Genomic DNA, 19,979 nt, shown 5'->3' on the forward strand with positions numbered 1-19,979 from the left:
GGGAGTGTATCCCCCTACATGAAGAGATTAAAGACGCAATGGATAAGCTTCCTCCTGCCTGGTTCTTCAGGTTGATCATTTTTATATTATTTACATATTTAGGTTAACAATTTCCAATTTATATCCACAGTATTTATACAGTAGTATGTTACACTAAAAACAACCTCACTGCTGCATTATCTGTAGATCATAATGATTCAATAATTCACTGACTCTAGAACTTTTCTTTGCGACTTGTTAGTGTTTTTCGTTTTTTTTTAACTTTGATTTTCGGTTTCTGATTAGGGTTTAGTGAAAGATTGCTTTAGTATTTTTTTGGTATGAACTTGGATGAATTCTTTACTACGTCTTCTTTTCCCAGTATAACTTGAATCTGGTGTCTATAAAAGCTATTTCGGCCACCATATGCTAATTTGGCTTAATTTTTAAAAACATGATATTGAAAAATTCTTTTAAAAAGAATGGAATTTATACAATCTAGTAATAATAATGTGAATAAAGACATCCACTACATATTGTATAACTGATGGCCAGTGCTTTTATCTACGGTGTGGTATGCTGGGCTGGTGACATCACTTCAAGAGAGGCCTACCAAATCAGTACGGTAATTAAAAGGGCAGGCTCAGTTATGGGACACAGTCTGGACCCCCTTGAGATTGTAGCAAAGGAAAGAATTAGAACAAAACTGAATGCCATTATGAACAATGCTGCACATCCACTCTTTGACACACTAACATTGAGTACTTTCAGCTAAAAAAATATTTAGCAGGATCTAGCATCAGTCAAACTCATAACAAAGGAAATTTCTCAGTCCAATAAAGTTAATTTTAAAAAGGCTTAGTGAAAATTTAAAAAAGGAACAAATGACAAAAATTCAGAAGAAAGTTATTACACATGCAGAATAAAGGGCAAAAAGGGAAGAAAGATTTCTTCTCTGTTTCATTATAATCTTAGCTTTCTCCTGTTAAACTTCAGTTACTTTCTATGCCTAAAAGTTGTTGCTTTTCTATGGCAAACTTACATAGGCTTCAGTTTAATACAATAGTATGCTCAGTATGTTCAATACATTCAGTATGTATGGTTTGAAATTGTTTGCCCTCTATGCTTTACCAACTGCAACAGATCATAAACTGAACTGTAGTCAGAATGTCAAGAAATAATTAGAATATTCCATTTACAATTTAGCTCGTAGGGGTTATAATAGAACCTCCCATTGACTGTGCACTATATATTAGCAAACATTTTAACATAACTAAGAAAATACTTGCATCAACTGAATATAACCTAACTAACAAATGGCTCTTACACCATACATCCATTTTCCAACTAGTTTATTTCATTTCATTTACTCATTATTCCACTTTTGAAATTTGCTGTTTTCATTTCAGGATAACACGAGTTGAATCTTGTCTAGGCTAGAATCAAGTTCAGGGTACGAACCAATCCTAGACTAGAGGTCAGCCCACCAGAGCACATACTTTCATCTCCAGATAAATTTAATCAATCCAGGACAATTGAGTAATGGAAACTGGAGTACACAAGAAACTCAACTAAACAAAAAACATGCAAACTTTATTTAAACAATAACTGGGCTTAGAACTGAATCTTGGGAGCTATGAGACAGCAGCTTCAAGAACTACCTTGTCTTGCTTCCCCCATTTTACCTTCTTAGGTGATACAAAAATACATTCCTTTCATTTTCAGTCTGGACAATGCACATTCCAAAATATCCTAAAAATTTTTTTTTTTTTACCAATTAAGTATTTTTGGAACAGAAATGCTGTGGTCACATATTTGGAAGAACTGTAGTGAAGTTGTTGAAGTAGGAAAATCAAATAAATGCATCCTGCTTGAATAAAGAAGAAAAACATCATACCCTTCAGAAAGAGTCTTCCCAGTCTGATTGATCCTACGTCGTACTGAGTATGCCACTAGCTTTTTGAAAGGTAGGCGGCTGTAGAAGTTTTTAACACTTCCCTTTAGACTCACTGAAAAAAGGGTAAAAAATTATTATTTTAAAATCAATAAGGATCAGACATCAGAAATAATCCAGTTCTAAACAATCTAGTAAATCAATTGAAGTAGAATTCATTTTGCCTGTAAATTGTATTAAAATTTAACACCAAAAAAGCTGAAATTTTAAGTCATATTTAAACAAATATTAGTATAACTCTTTTTGACAGAACTTGACTAAGGGCAGTTCACTTAATTAAAAAAAACTAAACAGATTTGTACTGTATGTATAATTTGAATGTGACTAAAACTTGATTTGATTTGACATTCATTTTTATAAAAAATATTAAAAAGTAAATTCATATCCAAATTCCATGATTATAGGAACATTTTGAAATATTCTATTAATTAAATATTCATGTATTTAATCAAAAAGAAGAATAGCACATGTTAGTGACAGACCTAGCAATATGTGAACTATAAACTGTATTTGCTTTGGCATTAATTAAAGTTTCATTGTGGTAATTTATCATTTGCCAATTACACATGAATAAAAAGGTCTGTTTTATTTTTTTTTTAATTCACAGTGTTCAAAAAAATGACAAACTTTGGGCAAATACCAATACAAACACAGTTAGGTGGTAATAAGTGGAATAACAGCAGTATTTCTAGACTTGAATGATGCATGTTATGCTACACACCTCAAGGTGATTATAGGAACTAATATGAAAGAGACTTCTTAATTAATATCTCGGACAAGAAATGGAATTCAGTTATTCATATCATACTTTATATTCCTTTTTATGTGCAAAACATTAAAATTGTCCTCATATCTCTCAGGTATAAAACTATTTAAAATATCTCAAGGATTGGACATTAACTGCAATTGATGTCATCAAGCACCTGCCTCAATAGGTTTTAAGACTGTCATAAATTACAACAATTCGGAAGGATAATATTTGCTTATTTTTCAGGTAAGCACTTTTAGACTCTCAGTTTTTCTAAATCCTTTAACTGCATTATTATAGTTCATCTGTTTGAGGAAACTAATGTGACAAAATTGCACCTATATTGATCCTACAGGCATCAAACTATACTAAGGATGTCTTAGAATACTATAAGTACATGACAAATCACCTTAGTGTGAACTGTGTTTTTAGAGTCTCAAAGAACTTCTGGGTCTCAAAAGTTCAGACAAATCTCCTCACGTTTTCTAAAGTTTAAAGAAACATTGAAATTAAGTAGACGGGTGAATAATTACTGTGAAACTACGGTTAATTTTACAAAATACAGGGGGCACAGTGATGCAGTGGTTTGGTTACTACTGCTGCCTCACAGCTTCAGATCCCAGGCTGAAAAATGGCCTTATGATGTTTGCACATTCTGTTGGTGTATGCGTGACTTATGTTCTGGCCACTCTAAAGACCTTACATTAATCAAGGAGTCAAAACTGAGCCAGTGTATGTGTGAGTGTGAATGTGCCCCATGGCAGACAAACTTGACCCAGGCTAACTTCATACTTAGTACCTAATTCTGCTAGGTTAGGCACTTTTGACAGGTTTAAGCTAACATGATAATGGAACAATACTTTATAAAACATAATCTATATATCAAGTAAAGCTTCACTTGAAATAATTGCAATGCTAGGACTCCATAAAATATATTTTTCTAAATATATGTGGAATACCAGCCTTAAATCAGGACGACTTGGGAAGCCCCTTGTAATGCATCATACAGTCAAATCACACAAAACGGTGGCTGACCATGAAAAAAATCAAGCTAAACTGACATTGTAGACTTCCAAGTTACATCAGATGAACTGTGTCATCCTCTCATGGGAGAATACAAAGTTGGGAGCCAGTAAATTTACAGCTTATATAACAACAGATAATTAACGTTATGGTGAGGAATGAGTTCAATAAGCTTAAATGCTTTTGAGATGACAGGTTAAAATGAATGCAAATTGGGCACTTCAAAAGGTTCCCTGCTAGCTAAGTGTTATGTAAAAGACTATTGGCTCTGTTTCCATCAGTTTACTGCATTATTGTTTGTAGCCCAGACATTTAAAATTGCATACTGGAAGTAATAAAAAAAATTGTACATCTGGACAGACTTTCTTGGTACGTTCACCGTTATTTCTTCAATACACCAGTATATTGCAAATGAGAAAATATGTGAACTAAAGCAGAAGGGAGCAAATTAACTTGCAGGTATGAATAGAAACAAGTAGCCATAATAATAAAATGAGTATGTGCACACAATAACATTACACTGTGCCTTGTTAAAAAGAAAGATGTGCACGCAGCATTTACATGCTGGGCATTAGATTGCCACAGTGCTATTAAACTTTGGTCAATTGCCTGTTAAATCAAAGCTCCCTTTTCTGCAAAGTAAGCAGAGTAGGTGTAGAGATTAAGTCTTAAATGTGTATAATAATGCATTACAGTGGTATACTATATATAGCCGTTTGTCAGTTACTAAAGAGCTATATGCAAATCAATAGGCACAGTATTTTGTACAGTGTTTAGCCATGTGTAAAATAAAACCCACTCTCTTTCAGTTGTATTGTTTATATATCAGGAAATGTCTGATAATCATCTGGTCCTCACCAAGTCCAAAATTAGAATCTCTGGTAAAAACATGTAGCTTATTTTACTTTGTTATTATTTAAATAACTAAAAATAAACCAACATGCAGCTGCCATGAATGAAAATGTAAATAAATTCCTAGTGCATCCATGTCTGTTAAGAAGGTGATTCTCGAACCAGATGATGCTTATGAGGTGCATTTGACTAATGATGACCAGGAAGTGTTACTAGCAAGACAGACAAGCAGAACCTTTGACATTTTGATCTGGAGTGTACAAGCTGGTGTGTATACCATACCAAGGACATTTCCAATAAGCAACCCATCAATTTGAGAGGAGTTGTAAAGCTATCTGAAAGTAATCTGAGCTTTATACTTCAACAGCAACATGCATGATTTACAAATGAAGAACATTCAAGACTGTTATCTACCTTCTCACAACTGGCACATTTCTTCAGTATTCAGACCGTTTGATGTAGTGAAAACCACAAGATACATCCAGTGATGTACATGACTCTTTCATTAAGTTAAATGTCACAGTTCATGACTCTACCATCAGAAAAATAGTGAAGAATTGTGTGCATCTTGAAAAGTTAACCAGGAAAAAGCCACTTCTCTCCAAAAACAACATGACAGCTCTGGTTCAATGTCAAAAGACTCATTTAACTGAAAAGACTTCATATATGATATCCTCTGGATAGATGACACTAATACAGAGTTGCTTTGTCATTTTATACAAAGTCATGTTTGGTGAAAGCAAAACACAGTGGATTGCCATTAGCTTCAACAACTTGGATCACCAAGTCCATCATGAACTCATCTTAAACCAGAATATTACAGATGAAAATATCAATTAATTTGTCCAGCTGCTAAAGTGTGGCTGAAGTTGGAGCATACAACAGGACAGTGATGTTAAGCTGACCAGCACATCTACAATTGAATTACTAACTGAAAAGAATCAAGGGTTTGGAATGACCATGAAGTTAGATTCATGTAACTTCAGAACTTGGCGAGGATCATTCTCAAATATAACCTGATGCTTAAAAACCAATTTTTTTTTTTACATGACGGCATCTGAAATATACATTTTCAAAACATTCTTCTCAAACCAATTAATTTTATAAAAGGCATAGGCAATACATACAGCACACTCCACATTTTATTAAGGCACCATCTATTTGTTCACATTATTAATAACAGAACATTAGAGCATTAGAAAAAACTGTGATGAGAACAGGCCATTCAATCTAACAAAGCTCTCCAATCCTATTGACCTGTTTCCTCCAAAACACCACCAAGCTAAGTTTTGAATGTTCTTAGAATCCTACTGTCTATCACAATACTTGGTAACTTATTCCATCTGCCTGTAATTTTCTATGAAGAAAACTTTTAAAGTTAAAGTTTAAAGTAATAGTCTCAATCCACTGAACTAATTGCCTTCAGAATTTTAAACACTTCAGTCATGTCCCTTCTTAATTTTGTTTTGCTTAAATTGAAAATGCTCAGCTCTTTTAATCTTTCCTTTAAAACTCATCCCTGTAGCCCTGGAATCGGCCTAGTTGCTGTTCTCTGGACTTTTTCCACAGCCACTATAATAATAATACATTACATTTATATACTATGTCCGTTTTGTAGCCTGGAGACCAAAACTCTGTGCAGTACTCCAGATGAGGCCTCACCAGTGCATTATAAAGCTTGAGCAGAACCTTCTTTGACTTGTACTCTATATACTGTGCTATATAACCTCACATTCTGTTAGCCTTCTGAAAGCCTTTAGAGCACGGCCAAGAGGTTAATTGTGATGAGTCCATTATGACTCCTTAATCCTTCTCATAAGCTGTACTTTCAGAAGTTTCAGAACTCCCATTGTGTATTCAAATCTACTATTTTTACTTCCTCTGTGTAATACCATACATTTAAAGCCTCCAGATACTACACATACAATTTCAAAGGATCATGTAAGCTCAGCAGATGAAAGAAAACTGTTCAGACACAGTATACGTTGAAAAGAAGAGGCAGAGAAAGAAATACAAGGACCATAGCAACTCTTATGAGAGAAAAAAAGTTTAGCTCTGGACAGTTAAAGTGTTGAATTGTTTTGTGTTGTTCACGCTTTTCTTTTTATAGGTCTTCTTTATACACAAATGATGTTAAATTCTTTTAGTGAACTAAGTCTAGAGTGTCTTTGAATCTATACAGGGCACATTTTAGAGCCACTCGCATACATTCTCATTCATGCTGGGTAAAAAAACAAATGATAGCAGTAACACATTTGTTTTTACCTGCTGTATTCCAACTAATTATTTTCATAAGATGTAATTTTAATTTAAATTTAAACATGTTTTTTGCGACTCACATTTCTTCTTGTAAGTTGTTTGTGGTTGGGAAGGAAGTACGGGCCTGCAGGACTCCCGGGAGGATTTACTGTATGAACCACAGACCTGAGTGTCCGGATACAAAGTACAAGTGAAATAGGAAGGGTCACTGTCTTGAAGATCTACTAGTTTACAGAAGTCTTCTTCTTCACAGCCTAGGGAAAAAGTGAAAAATATAGTAAACGTATTTGGCAAGAAAGGTTTCCCCATCAACTATACAAATTTCAGATCATAGCTTTTGTGAACATGCTGGTCATTGACAAATCTCCTATAGCTTCTCCAGAGATAAGAAGCTTCATTTGGATGCATCATATGTAGGATAAATTCTTAATCAAAGGAAAATTTCTCCTTTTTATTAAAATATACTACGCATTTGAACATGTTGCTATTAAATTTCTCCACAAACACAGAATTGCTTCCATGATGGATCTCTGCTTGTGCTGAATTTAGACTACCTCCCTGTGTCTGTCTGACTTTTCTCTGGGCACTCCAGTTTTTTCATATCTTAAAGATGTCCATGTTAAATTGACTATGATCTAGAAATGAGGCAGTGTGTGTGTGTTTGTAAGTGTGCTCCACATTAGACTTTCATCCTGTTGAAAGTTGCAACCTGCTTTGAACCCAGTTCTGCTAAGAAAGACCCCATCTCCACGTTTAAATCATGAACCGCAGAGCCAGAGAGACCACCTGTGGCTGTGCCTGAGCTACTTTTTGCTTGTTGTATTCTTAGTTGTTCTATTGTTTATAACCTACTGAGCAAGGTTTGCTGTGCTGGAAAATGGTGCATGTTGTGTGTTGGTCAAGCATGCGTATGAGAATATCATTGTACTCCATACACATGCCAACAAATCTGAACTGATTAGACTTCATTATATTTTTGTGGAATCAAAACCTTAGATTTTTTTCAAAGAGTAAATGTCATTCTCACTTGCTTGTGGTTACTAACTTGGTATTATCAATCATCACTCACTGTTATGCATCTTATGTAGCATGCATGATAAGAAAAATAATGAAAAAGCAAAAACAGGTATATTATGCAATATACTTTTATAACAATATATTTTTGTTGTGTATCATAATACACATTACTTTCTGTAGGTTTTAGTGTTGTAAATGTGTTAGGAATGATTTGTAATTATCTTATGTCTCCTGTTTATTATTTATGCAAATCATGGGTCACATGACTACAGTCATCACATCTGTAACATCACTGGAACCTCCAGTATAAATAGGGTTGCAGCACAAATTCAGAATATATCATTCAATTGGATAAAAAATAAACAATCTCCAGTGTTAGTTAGTTTGAATTCAAAGTAAGCCAAGTTCTAGGTTCATCTCAGTTTCGATCTATTCTTTGCCATTGACTTTGATTTTTGGTTTACTCCATTGCTCTGGTTACTCGATATTTTTTTGATCTCGCAGTTTTGGAGTGGTGCTGTGAGGCTAGGGATCTGCATCGGCAATTGGAAAGTTGCTGGTTCGAATCCCATAAATGCCAGAAGTGACTCTATTCCATTGGGCCCTTAAGCAAGGCCCTTAACCTGCAAATGCTTTTGTCCTGGGTATGAGGTTAATCTGTATCCGACCCTGCAAGCTGGTCCTCCAACTACAGGGAAAACTTGAGGGTTGGTGGCAGGATTGGCACTCCAGCCACTGTAAAAAAAAAAAAAAAAAAAAGTCACACTGTTCCAGTGTGGTGCTGAGGTGTCACCTGCTACACTCGCAGTGAATGCAGAAACATGCTATCAGTGCATGCTCCCAACCAGTTTTGACGTTGTCTGGCACTGACTGTAATTCAAATTCATATTATTATCTCTCCACAACAGACCTAGTGTCTCTGTCTCATCAGAATAGTGAAGCATCAAGGAAACAAAATGAAATGCCACACACCAGTTACCTATTTGGGTTGGGAAAATATAATAGAACGACAGGGAATAATTAAGTATGGTCTCTCTGAGTGAATAAAATTAATTAGTAACATTAATAGTGTCTTGTTGGTAGACATCTATTCAAGTCCATAATATTGTTGCAATTCATATCCATTTTAAATCAACTATGAGTGATTTTTTCATCATCTTTATAGCTTTTCCCAATACTAATCATACTTCTGGTGCTGTTTTTTTTTATAATAGGGAATATCTGTGTTCTCCAGCCCTCCCACCCTAACACAACACTGCAGATACTTTCCATGGTCTTAGGACAAGATCTGAGTTTCATACATAGGAGGGGCATAATTACCCAAAGTTTTCCATTTAAAACATTGTTTCTTATTTATTTTAAACAATTTCTAAAATAATTAATTAATAATTAACTCATACAAGCGTACATAACATTGAATTAGCTGGTCAGGGCAGCATTTTACACAAAGTACAAAACAGCACTGTATGCACTTAAGTCCACTTCAGGGCCCACTGAGATACATTCCCATGTCTACTAACAATAGACCAGTTTGAGGTAGCCAATTAGCATAACATGCATGTGAGAGGAAAACCAGACTACCCATAGGAAAACCCAAGCAGACATCTACAGACAACTACATGACTTGTTATTTTGTTACAGGTTCTCACAAGCACTTTCAATGAAGAAGTGTTTCCTGTGCCTGTCTCAATTGTAGTTCTTCTTAATTTCCTGAAGTGTCTTTCAGTACATAGAGCAGCCTGTATTGTGTATATACGATATAATCTATAATCTGGATTGATTTTATATGGGTCAATGCAGGAAATCATATTGACTTGTTTGACCCAATCCATCCAATCCACAATTTTTAGTAAAAAGATTATGATGTGAACATTACTTACGTGTAAGACACCAAAGCTGTGCCAACTCTGGAGACGAATATTCATGTTTAAAAATCCAGAATTCCTGGCTTGAAACTTTTAGCTGTGGGTCCACATGAAATATACTACTGTCTGTCGTTATGAAAGCCTCTCTCACATTTTCTAAATAAAAGAATGAGAAGAGTAGTTATGTAAAAGCTGAGCAATTTCAAAACATATGTGAGAACTTGATGAGTTTCAAATCAGTGTCCACTGTGGTAACTCTGCAAAGTCAATCATAAAGCCACATTATGTGAAATTGAATACAATTAACATTACATTTCTTCAATAAGTCCTAGCATGTATGTGGCAGGACTCAAATGGAATTAGCCCTCTGTGAAGAAGGGATACCCTTGCAGTCAGAAGCCTTGACTTGAGTTGACGATATATTGCTTTGGCTTGGCTGGCTAAGACAGTTACATTTAGATAAAATAAAACATATTACTCTACCTGGTATTTTCAGGGTCTCCCTATTTTGAAGCATGATATTCATGCAGTTCGCTGCAGTTGAAGATCGCACATTCATGTTGGAATCTAAAAGATATTTCAAATTAGATATAAACAGGTGTGAACACAAATTATATGAAAATGCAGCAATGAAAATGCCCTATAGTAAGCATGCAATATGTGTCAAAATAAAAAAAAAAGTCACATCAGTATGCCTGGAATATTATTCAATTAATATGGTTGGTCACCACTAATGATAAATAATTATCTAAACTTTTGATGCTTAGCAGACTGTGGCCGTGAAGGCTCCGCTTCAGATCTTTTTAGATCCCTAAAGAAGATCACAACACATCAGATTTCAAACACACTTAGGACTTTTGGATATTATCTGACAAAGGAAGGTGCTATAAGTTACCTGCATCTGTTTTTGATTCCTAAGTGTTATAATCTGTTTTACTGAAGCTGCTCTTCAAAATTATTAAATTCTGACCTGCAGTTGTATATATTTATTTGTATGAATAACTAATTCAGCAATCTGCATAATTCTCTGTTGGTTCTGCAATATATTCTCAAAAAATGTATGTTAATTTTCTTTTATCTGCCCATTTCACCCATTAACCTTTCAGGATATTTTTGGATCTTTACTTGCACATGAAATCCAAGCTTTTGTATGACAAAAACAATCAACAAAGATTCAAACAGTTAATGTACTTAGGGAAAGGCAATTTTGTTAAGGGTTTGGACATCTCACCCAACTTCTATTGGTTACGGATTTTTGATTGGCTCTTAATTTTTTAACCTTGGCTATTTATCTCTGGTCCTTGTTTTTAGTGACAACCTTTGGATTGAAACTGTAGGATAATTTTCAGGAAACCCTGGAACAGCTTAACTATAAGCTTATCAAATGGGCCAGATGGACTGAATGGTCTCCTCTTGTTTGTAAAACTCATAAATAAATTGCCATACACTAAATCTCACCAGTGTGAATTTCTATAATAAAACACTAAACATTTCAGTAGGTGATGCATCTTTGAGCACCATCATAATATAAAACACAGTCAAGCATGAATTTTCTGAGTTGGCTATTTCCTGCTTCCTGTTACCATTTACATATAAACAATAACATTGTCACCTAACTGTAAGCATTACAAATTGAGGAAATTGATACTATTTTTATTTTGTTTTTCTAAAAATAGAGCTGTAGCTAGTGCTCACTATTCTGCACACCTTTTCCAAAGCAGAAATATGCATTTAGCAAAATGTTTTTATATATGATCTCTCCATAGCAGATGTTCAAGTCCATCCTTTCATTTTCTGAGCCCTGCTCTTGAATCACAGGTATATCTAAAGCCTGTCCCTGCAATATTAAGAGCAAGCTGAGAGTTAACTTTGTATGAGGTGCCATACTGACACACACCAACATGCTAACTCACAATGGGACAATTTAGAGTTGTCAGTTAGCCTAGCCTTTATATCATAATAATATGGGATGAATTTTTTAGAAAAACTGATGAAGATATGAGATAAATGTAAAAACTCTACATAAGCAGTGACAGACCTGGGTCTCCTGGGAACCACGAGGCATAAAGCAGTACAAAATTAAATGATGTATAATGATTCTTATAAAATAAAAAGGTCCTTACCTTTCCACATATAAACTCTTTGGAAGCTGATTAGATTTGCCTGGTAATTTGTATCATTCTTGCTTGCTGCTGGTAAAAGTGCATCAGCTATAAAATAAACAAATAAGGAAACTGAAATACAAGAGTTCCTTGTCATTTTTGCTCATGCAACAAGCATGCAATGCATACAAATACATCAGAGTACTACATCCTCATGTCATTTCTCTGTCCTCGGCCTTCATCCCTAATTATATACTAACTCTTGCCATCTAATTGATTGATTGGAATTAAATGGGTATGGAATGGTTGTGCCAGCATGACCAGATGTGAACCACTGGCAAAGTTGTTTAAAATTCAGTACATGCTTGTTTCCTAGACAAACAATTGAAAGACACATGTTCAAGGGGAGCAATTAATCAAAAAAGAAACTCTTTAGGTCATGGTCAAAATTAAGTAAAAATGTCAAGACAAAAAAAATGTCCAAAAATCTACAAAGGAGTAAGGCAAAAAAGTCAAAAGCAAAGAATAAAAATTGAAAACAAGTAACTCAAGGTGAACAAGTTATTAAAAAGGAGCGAGTCATGAGAAAGCAAATATTAACTGATCAATGCATCTTAAATAGACTTGGATAATATAGGTGTAATTTCCCTTGCCTGGCAAAAGCAAGAGAGAAGCCCAATATTGGCATAATGCATGACGATCAAACTCAAATGAAATGCATGTCCCCATTAGATAAAAAAAATAATTTAACAACAAATGAGCTTAAACATTATTGGTATGTTTAACTAATTAGAAATTTTAATGACATAATATAACTTTTAGATATATTTGCATTCCTGTCAGGCTTGGAACCTGACTTACAGATGAAGTAATTAGGATAGGCCCACAGCAACTCTAAATGAGAACTGTTATTTTATATATCCTTAAACTTGTTACCCCTTTTATATATTGCTTTACAGGTAACATTGTACATAATACTGTACATTGTTTATTCTAATAAATTAAAGCACAAGACTTAATAATACTGCATTTCCATCCATTCATCTTCAGACCTACTTTGACCAATTCAGGGGTCTCAGAGGTCACAGCTTATCCAGGCTGCCTTGCACCAATCTATTGCAAGGTACACTGGCACACACAGGACCAGTTTAGAATCGCCAGGTAACCAAGCATGGGATGTGTGATGTGCTACATTGTAGGATATAACGGTTAGTTTGAAATCCCATGCAAATGTAACTATCATTTTGAAATGTTCTGTGTGTGACTCATGTGTGCTATTTGGCTGCTGATTAAACATGTGTGTTAGTTAACTTAGTTCTGTTAGTAATGCAATAAATAAAGATCTTCTTTCATTCTCTATTGTCAGCTGCTTTATTAGATTCTCTAATAACATCATTTTCCTTTTACACATTATGATACCCAGAACCATAGGTGTCATAGTGGGGGGTTATGATTACCCAGGGCCCTCAAAGCCTGGAATGAAAAGTTTGTTTTCGAGAGAGAAAGGGCCCAGAGTTCTCTGCTACACCCATGCCCAGGACATAAAAGGTTGTGAGAGGAAAAGTTGAGTATCCAGAGAAAAACACATATAAACATATGGAGAAGGGACAGAGACAGGCTGAGATCTGAACCTAGACTAGACGGTAAACAAGATGCCTCCATGCCACACAAATGTCATATTTTCATTCATTCAGTCATTTTTGCAGTTATAAAAAGGCATAAACTATTTTAAAAAATTCAAGTATTAAGTACTTCAATGAAGTAACTGAATATCAACTGTCAATTTGTAGTTGTTTATTGAAATATTGTGAAGCAAAAAGGGAATTTGGTTACCATTTTTTTTTCATTAACACTGAATCTACTGGTAGAAATATTCTATTAACAAAACCACAAAACAGCTGCAAGGTCTCTAACTCCACTGTATAAATGGGTGGGATGTAATGGATTACTAGGCATACAAACATGTCTATAATGTTTATTTTTGAACATTCTTCTATACTTACTAATAGTGAAGTTCTGTTCTCCCAAGCTGAACACAAATTCTTTTTTCTCTTTATTATACTTTATTTCTCTTCCACACAAATTACTTCCAGCACTCTGGTTGAAGTCTTGATCACTGCAGAGTAGGGCCTCTGGGTAACTAAGCAGCCCACACATGATTGTAGCTAGAGAGATATTTTTGAGACAATTCAGTTACAAAATTTACATTCTAAGGTAATGATTTTGTAGGAACAACACAAAGATATAATGGCAATGAAATTTTAATTTTAATCACGTGTAGAAGTGCCAGCACATCTTCATGATAACTATTGTAAAAGCAACTTAGCAATTATAACTCTTAATGAAACATGGAGACATTGTGGAAGAAAATAAGAAACCCGACACATTTTTTGCTCCACATGAGGCATTATGCAAATTTATAACAGAATAAGAAAGTTAAAGATTAATTTAAAATGCCCTAAAAGTACTTAAACAATTACTGTATTTCACACTATATACTAGCTACACCTTGGATGTTTAGAATATTCTAAGCAAAGTCAATAACTTAAAAAGTACAAGTTAGGATAAAGTGTTACCTCCATTCAGAACATTCTGATTCAGAATGAATCCATCACAACAGGTGTCCTCGGTGCATGCTGCTTGACAGAAGTGGTGTACATCAGACAAAGCAGACAGCTCCACAACAAAGGCGACCACCTGGTATACCCCTGAGGCTGCCTTCCTAAAATTTGTTCGCTGAAATATTTTCTGGGTTCCTGTGGTGAATTCATGACCTTCAGGCAAGATTAAAAATAAAATAAAAAGAAAATTAGAATAAAAAGTGAAGATGTGACATTTTAAAAGTAATTAAGATGAGTATCAGATTGCCAGGTAGGCATCGCTCACTCTGTAAGAACATCCCCATTTCATTTCATTCAGTCCTTTGCTATCAGCATGCCTGTGACTTTCTTGTTATTACAGATAATAAAAATGGCTCAAATCATTGTGGGGTGGACTACTTTCTTTCCGTAAATAACACACAAAAACATTAAACAGTTATGTTAGAGGGAAAATCAAAATGAAAGTAGAGATAATTAAGAAAAAAGTGAACATTTCATATTTCTGTTTTATTCACCCTCTTTATTTTTAAGGATGGAGGTAGATTTTGGGTACCTATTAGGCTTCAGCAAGATACAGTAGCCTAGAATAATAGGTCTGCAGTGACGGAATCACTTCAAATATGACCTAAATGAGAGTTCTAATTAGAAAATAGTGACCCTTGCCTAGAGCAGAGTCATCGAGATCCATCTCTGAATCTTTTCTAAAACTGTATGGTCGAATGCAGGGTCACTAAGTGTTTAGAGGCAGAGTCCAACCCTGAATAAGATATCTTTCTATCACAGGGCACTCTATGAATGTCAAATGCTCAAACTGCAGGCCTAATGGCCTTCTTTATTACACAATGGTGAGGCCTCATCTGGAGTACTGTGTACAGTTTTGATTTCCAGGCTATAAAAAGGACATAGCAGCATTTGAAACAGTCCAGAGAAGATCAACTAGGCGGATTTCAGGGTTACAATGTATGAATTATGAAGAAAGATTAAAAGAGCTGAGCCTTTTCAGTTTAAGCAAAAGAAGATTAAGAGGTGACATGATTGAGGTGCTTAAAATTAAGAAGGGAATTAGAATAGGGGATCGAGACTGATATTTTAAAATGAGTTTCTCAAGAACAGAGGGGCACAGCTGGAAACTTGTCAATGGTAAATTTTTCACAAACAAAGTTTTTCTTTACATGGAGAACCATAGACACATGGAACCATGCCGGTTGTGGACCAATGTTGGTGTGCCTGTAGTTTGGTAAAGACAATATGTGTGGAGAACCTAATTTCATGTTGGCATGAGTTGGCACGAGAAGCACCTTTTCCTTGGTATGAGATTCTGCTAGAGGAGTGTGCATAGTGAGACTCAAATGGAAAGAGTTCATTGTGAAACAGAAACCCTTGCAGTCAGAAGCCCAATTGATCATTGACTAACACAGCCATTGACTTTCAGCCTTTAAGTATTTGCAACCCGAGTTTTCATAACAGTTTTAATCGCGCGCCCCCCCCTAACGTTTTTTTGAAAGGAGCCTACTAATACCAATTTGTTTTTTAATTAATGTTATATCATTGATGCATATTTTATTATACCTACTTAACTTTTATCGGCATTTATCTAACTCTATATTTATATTTTTCTAGTATCAGAATGTAGTTGAGGTTCATTTGTTTTGGTTTCAATAGATGTATTTTTCATATTTTTGATTGTTGTTTTCTTTTTTTCACATCTTCGTGCCCCCCCTAGGGGGGCCCACCCCACAGATTGAGAACCTCTGGACTAACAGTTGCTTTTCACATTTTGTACAAGGTGTAGACTTGAGTTCACTTCCCAAGGAGCCCAGATGGAATGTGCTATAAGTGAGCAACGTGTGAGAAAACAGAAGTCAATTACATTCTCATGTTCTCTATTTTGTTCTTCCCACATCCCGAAGTCTTTCCTATTAAAATAACTGGGTACTGTAAAATGACCCTGTGTATGCTTTGACCATAAGTTGGTTCCCGCACTATTCCCATGACCCTGAACTGGCGTAAGAGGATTACATAATGGATGGGCGGTCATATTCCTTTTTCAATCCCTCCAGGAAGTTGTGATGTTGTGCTTGCAGCTATTAATACAAATTCAACCAATCCCTGTGAATTTTGCACAGCCTTGCAATTTTGTCCAATCACTGCAATTTTTCCAAAAATTTGACCACTCACCTTAGCCCCTTCCCCAGGTTCACTTCCTTAAAGCCGAGCCTGCAAGATGTGCGACGTGAAAAAAATCACATTTGCCATCAAATATTACTGCTAAAGTCTGTGTAAGCCAATCTCCTGAAGTATTACACGAAAGTGGTGGTAAACTGTTTTGCACCATGTGTAATATTGTGGTAGATCACAGACCAAAGTCATCACTTGACAGGCACTTTTCTACTGCAAAACATGCCCGAAGAATGGCTGAAAAGCGAGGACTACAGACACGACAAGTGACCATGACAGAGGCAGATCACACAGATCGGTTGCAAGTGCTGAAAAAAACAAGGTGAGTTAGATTAAAATGCACGCTTATGGAAAATGTTAGAGACGTATAATTAGAAAGTTACAGAGGCGTGCCTGTCAGTCTGCGTCTCAAATGATGTGTGTGTGTGTATGTGTGTGCAGTGTGTGTGGGTGTGTGTAAGCGAGTATAAGAGAAATAAATGTGTACAAATAAAAATATTTAATGAAACGATTAAACATGCTGCATGTGCTTTGTTTAATGTTTTAAAGTCGTTTGTGTGAGTGTGTGTGTCATATGTCACTGATGCAGTGATGCAGAGGAGACAGCCTACACAAATAAGCTCACACATGTTTTATTAGTGACGGTAACAGTGGAGTGGGTAACTTATCTTAACTAGTTTTATTGCATTTGATCTTTACTAAATATGTGTTTTTTTTACTTTTCGTTAAGATTTGCAAAGATTGGGGTTCCACATGCACTGTAGTCAACATTTCCCTCACTCAAAGTGACCAGCCTGCAATACAAAAGATTCCAAAGGGAAAATTTAATCAACAGAGGAGCCATTTCTGGATTCCACCAGCTTCAAGAGAAATACTTAGGCACAGTTTACCAGAAAGATAAGGAGGCACGCAAAACAGATCTTGCTCAAAAGCCTGTTGTTGTCCTATTTGATGAGACTCCAGATGTAGAGGGGAGATGTGTACTAAACATCCTCATTGCACCCTTGGAAAAGGATGAACCTGGGAGGATCCTGGCCTACCTTGTAGATACTGTCTTCCTACAGGAGTGCAACCATTCTGCTGTCTCTATGGTCAAGTGTCTGCAAGAATACTGCATAGCCAAGAAGAATGTAATTGTGTTTGACACAAATAATGCAGCATATATGAAGAAAGCATACAAAGCTGCACTGCAATCTTTATTCCCAAACTCACTGCACATTACATGCATGACACACATAATGAACCTCATCGGTGATGCCTTTCGCAGACCTTTTGACAAGCTGAATGCATTCATGCTGAGCTTCTCACAGATGTTCTACCAAGCTAGCTCCCGCAAAAGAAGATTCTTGGAGTTCATGACAAAAAAACTCCCAGCAGGAAGGATGGCAACCATGGATCCAAATCCATGTTCTACACAGTGGAATTCCTGGTTCAGTGCAGTGCAGTATCATGCAGAGCACTTCATACACTACAAGGAGTTCATAGAGATGGAAATGCAAGCAAAGACCATTTCCTGCTTTTAAACAAAGTATCTTAATTTTTCAATTTGTTTAAACATAACATTTTATTTTACCCTTACTCACGTTAACTTGCACACATTACAAATGTACCAGTGGGGTTTTTTTAATTTAATTTGTTATTCTATCCACAGATGTATGGCAAAAACACACCACTGTCCGTTGAGAGACTCCATAACATGCTACAAAATCCAGATATTGGTGCATATCTGCAGGTCCAGATCAGACTCATGACTGATAAGTGTAAAGTTATTGTGCAGCTTCTGAACACCTTCCAGCACCAATGCCCTATAACCACCAAGATTTTTGACTATCTTGTGGATCTACAGATAAACTTTGCTGCAAACAAACAGATGCAGTATGAAGCATGAACCAAGTACTTTGAAGGGCTTGACGTCTCATTTGCTATCAAAACGTACATCCTCAATACAGTGGAACAAGCATACAACAAGATAGAGGAAAAGCTCACCAAATACATGTCCAATGGACATCCTGCTATCAACTTCCTTCAAGAAGTAAGAGTGTTTGACCCTCGTCACACTTCATTTATGAATAACAGTGCTTCTAGTAACAAACACATCCCAGGCTTCAGTGCTGTCCCTCAAGATGAGTTTGAGGCCTACTTCAACTGCCTGGGTGTAGCAGGACTCAGAGCTTCAGTGTGTGGAGTGATTGATCTAGATGTATTTTGGAATGGGCTACAGGAGAGACTTCTAAAAGATACAAAAACGTCATCATAAACTCAGCAGATGCTGAATGCAGCAACAGCATTTTGAAGCTGGTGTTGTCCAGCCAAAGAAGATCAATCACTAACAACAACCTCAAAGCCTTGGTCTTCTTGTACCACAACCAATGCCTTACCAGTGGGGCTTTTGAAAGTAATGAGATGGAGAATGATTGTGAGGAAGACTCATGGGGAACATTTAGGCAGCTTTCAGGACTGACTCTCATCATTTCTAACTTCAGGAATTATGGTTTCATGAGTTATGAGTTCTCAGAAACATAAAGTGTTCAGCTTTGTTATGGATGTCTGTCAGTATAAATTAATATTGTTGGCCTTTTTTGGTCTGTAGACCAAATTTCTGAGATATTTTTTGTTGATTTACACTTTATATGGTGTGTTGTAAAACAATCTTAAGAGAGGTTCAGTGGTATTTTGCTCATACTGTGCATACAGGTAATATGAAGTTCTGAACTTGGATGCAGGATATGCACTTTTGGTTTTGCACTTTTGTATTAATGGAGTTTTTCAACATTTTATTTCATTTAATTTATATTGTCTATTATTTTAAGAAAGTACTTGAACAGATTTGCTGTCACTGACAGCTGATATCAATGTTCTGTGCACTTTAAACCTTAATATTGTTGAAATCCTGTGCTTTTATGGAAAGGTTACATAGAATACTAAAACAGTTGCAACTATATTTGTAAATTCATTTGTTCTTGCAATGTTATAGAAAAAAATAAAGCCTCAAAACATTACAACTTTCACCGCAACTTTTTGAAAAAGCTGCCACAAAAATCAGGCATTTTAGGCCACAACAATCAAAAAAAACTTGAAATCCTGGATGGACTGATTTTTGATGCAAGTATAAATGATAGAAAAATGCAAAAAATAAATAACAAATGAGTTTACAAGTGTCTCACCAGGCACACTACTCCAATGTAAAAATCTGTTGCAAGGTTCATACAGTCAAGTTCAAGATTTTATTTCAGTGTATGCCCACTGTAATTTTCCAGGTAATGATTAAAACGACAAGAAAAAAATTGAAGTTTTGATAATTTGAACCTCATGCTTTCATCATTTCTATGTCTGTACGGAAAGACTGCTCTGAGTAGTGATTAGTAGCTGGCACGTAACTGGCCCATATCAGAATCAAAGACC

The 19,979-nt window shown here is 35.6% G+C and overlaps 1 protein-coding gene across 1 annotated transcript in view; it reads right to left on the bottom strand.

Moving 5' to 3' along the window:
* The window catches only part of tg (thyroglobulin), a 335,665-nt gene that overhangs the window by 231,309 nt on the left and 84,377 nt on the right, over positions 1-19,979 (bottom strand). The window contains exons 25-31 of the mRNA XM_051936137.1: positions 14,376-14,573; positions 13,803-13,964; positions 11,821-11,907; positions 10,181-10,264; positions 9,713-9,853; positions 6,896-7,069; positions 1,877-1,988 (exon numbers count right to left, since the gene is read on the bottom strand). Of these exons, the coding sequence (XP_051792097.1) occupies positions 1,877-1,988; positions 6,896-7,069; positions 9,713-9,853; positions 10,181-10,264; positions 11,821-11,907; positions 13,803-13,964; positions 14,376-14,573 (958 nt within the window). The remainder of the gene's footprint in view (positions 1-1,876; positions 1,989-6,895; positions 7,070-9,712; positions 9,854-10,180; positions 10,265-11,820; positions 11,908-13,802; positions 13,965-14,375; positions 14,574-19,979) is intronic.

The sequence above is a fragment of the Erpetoichthys calabaricus genome, chromosome 13, assembly GCF_900747795.2.
Source record: "Erpetoichthys calabaricus chromosome 13, fErpCal1.3, whole genome shotgun sequence".
Lineage (NCBI taxonomy): Eukaryota > Metazoa > Chordata > Cladistia > Polypteriformes > Polypteridae > Erpetoichthys > Erpetoichthys calabaricus.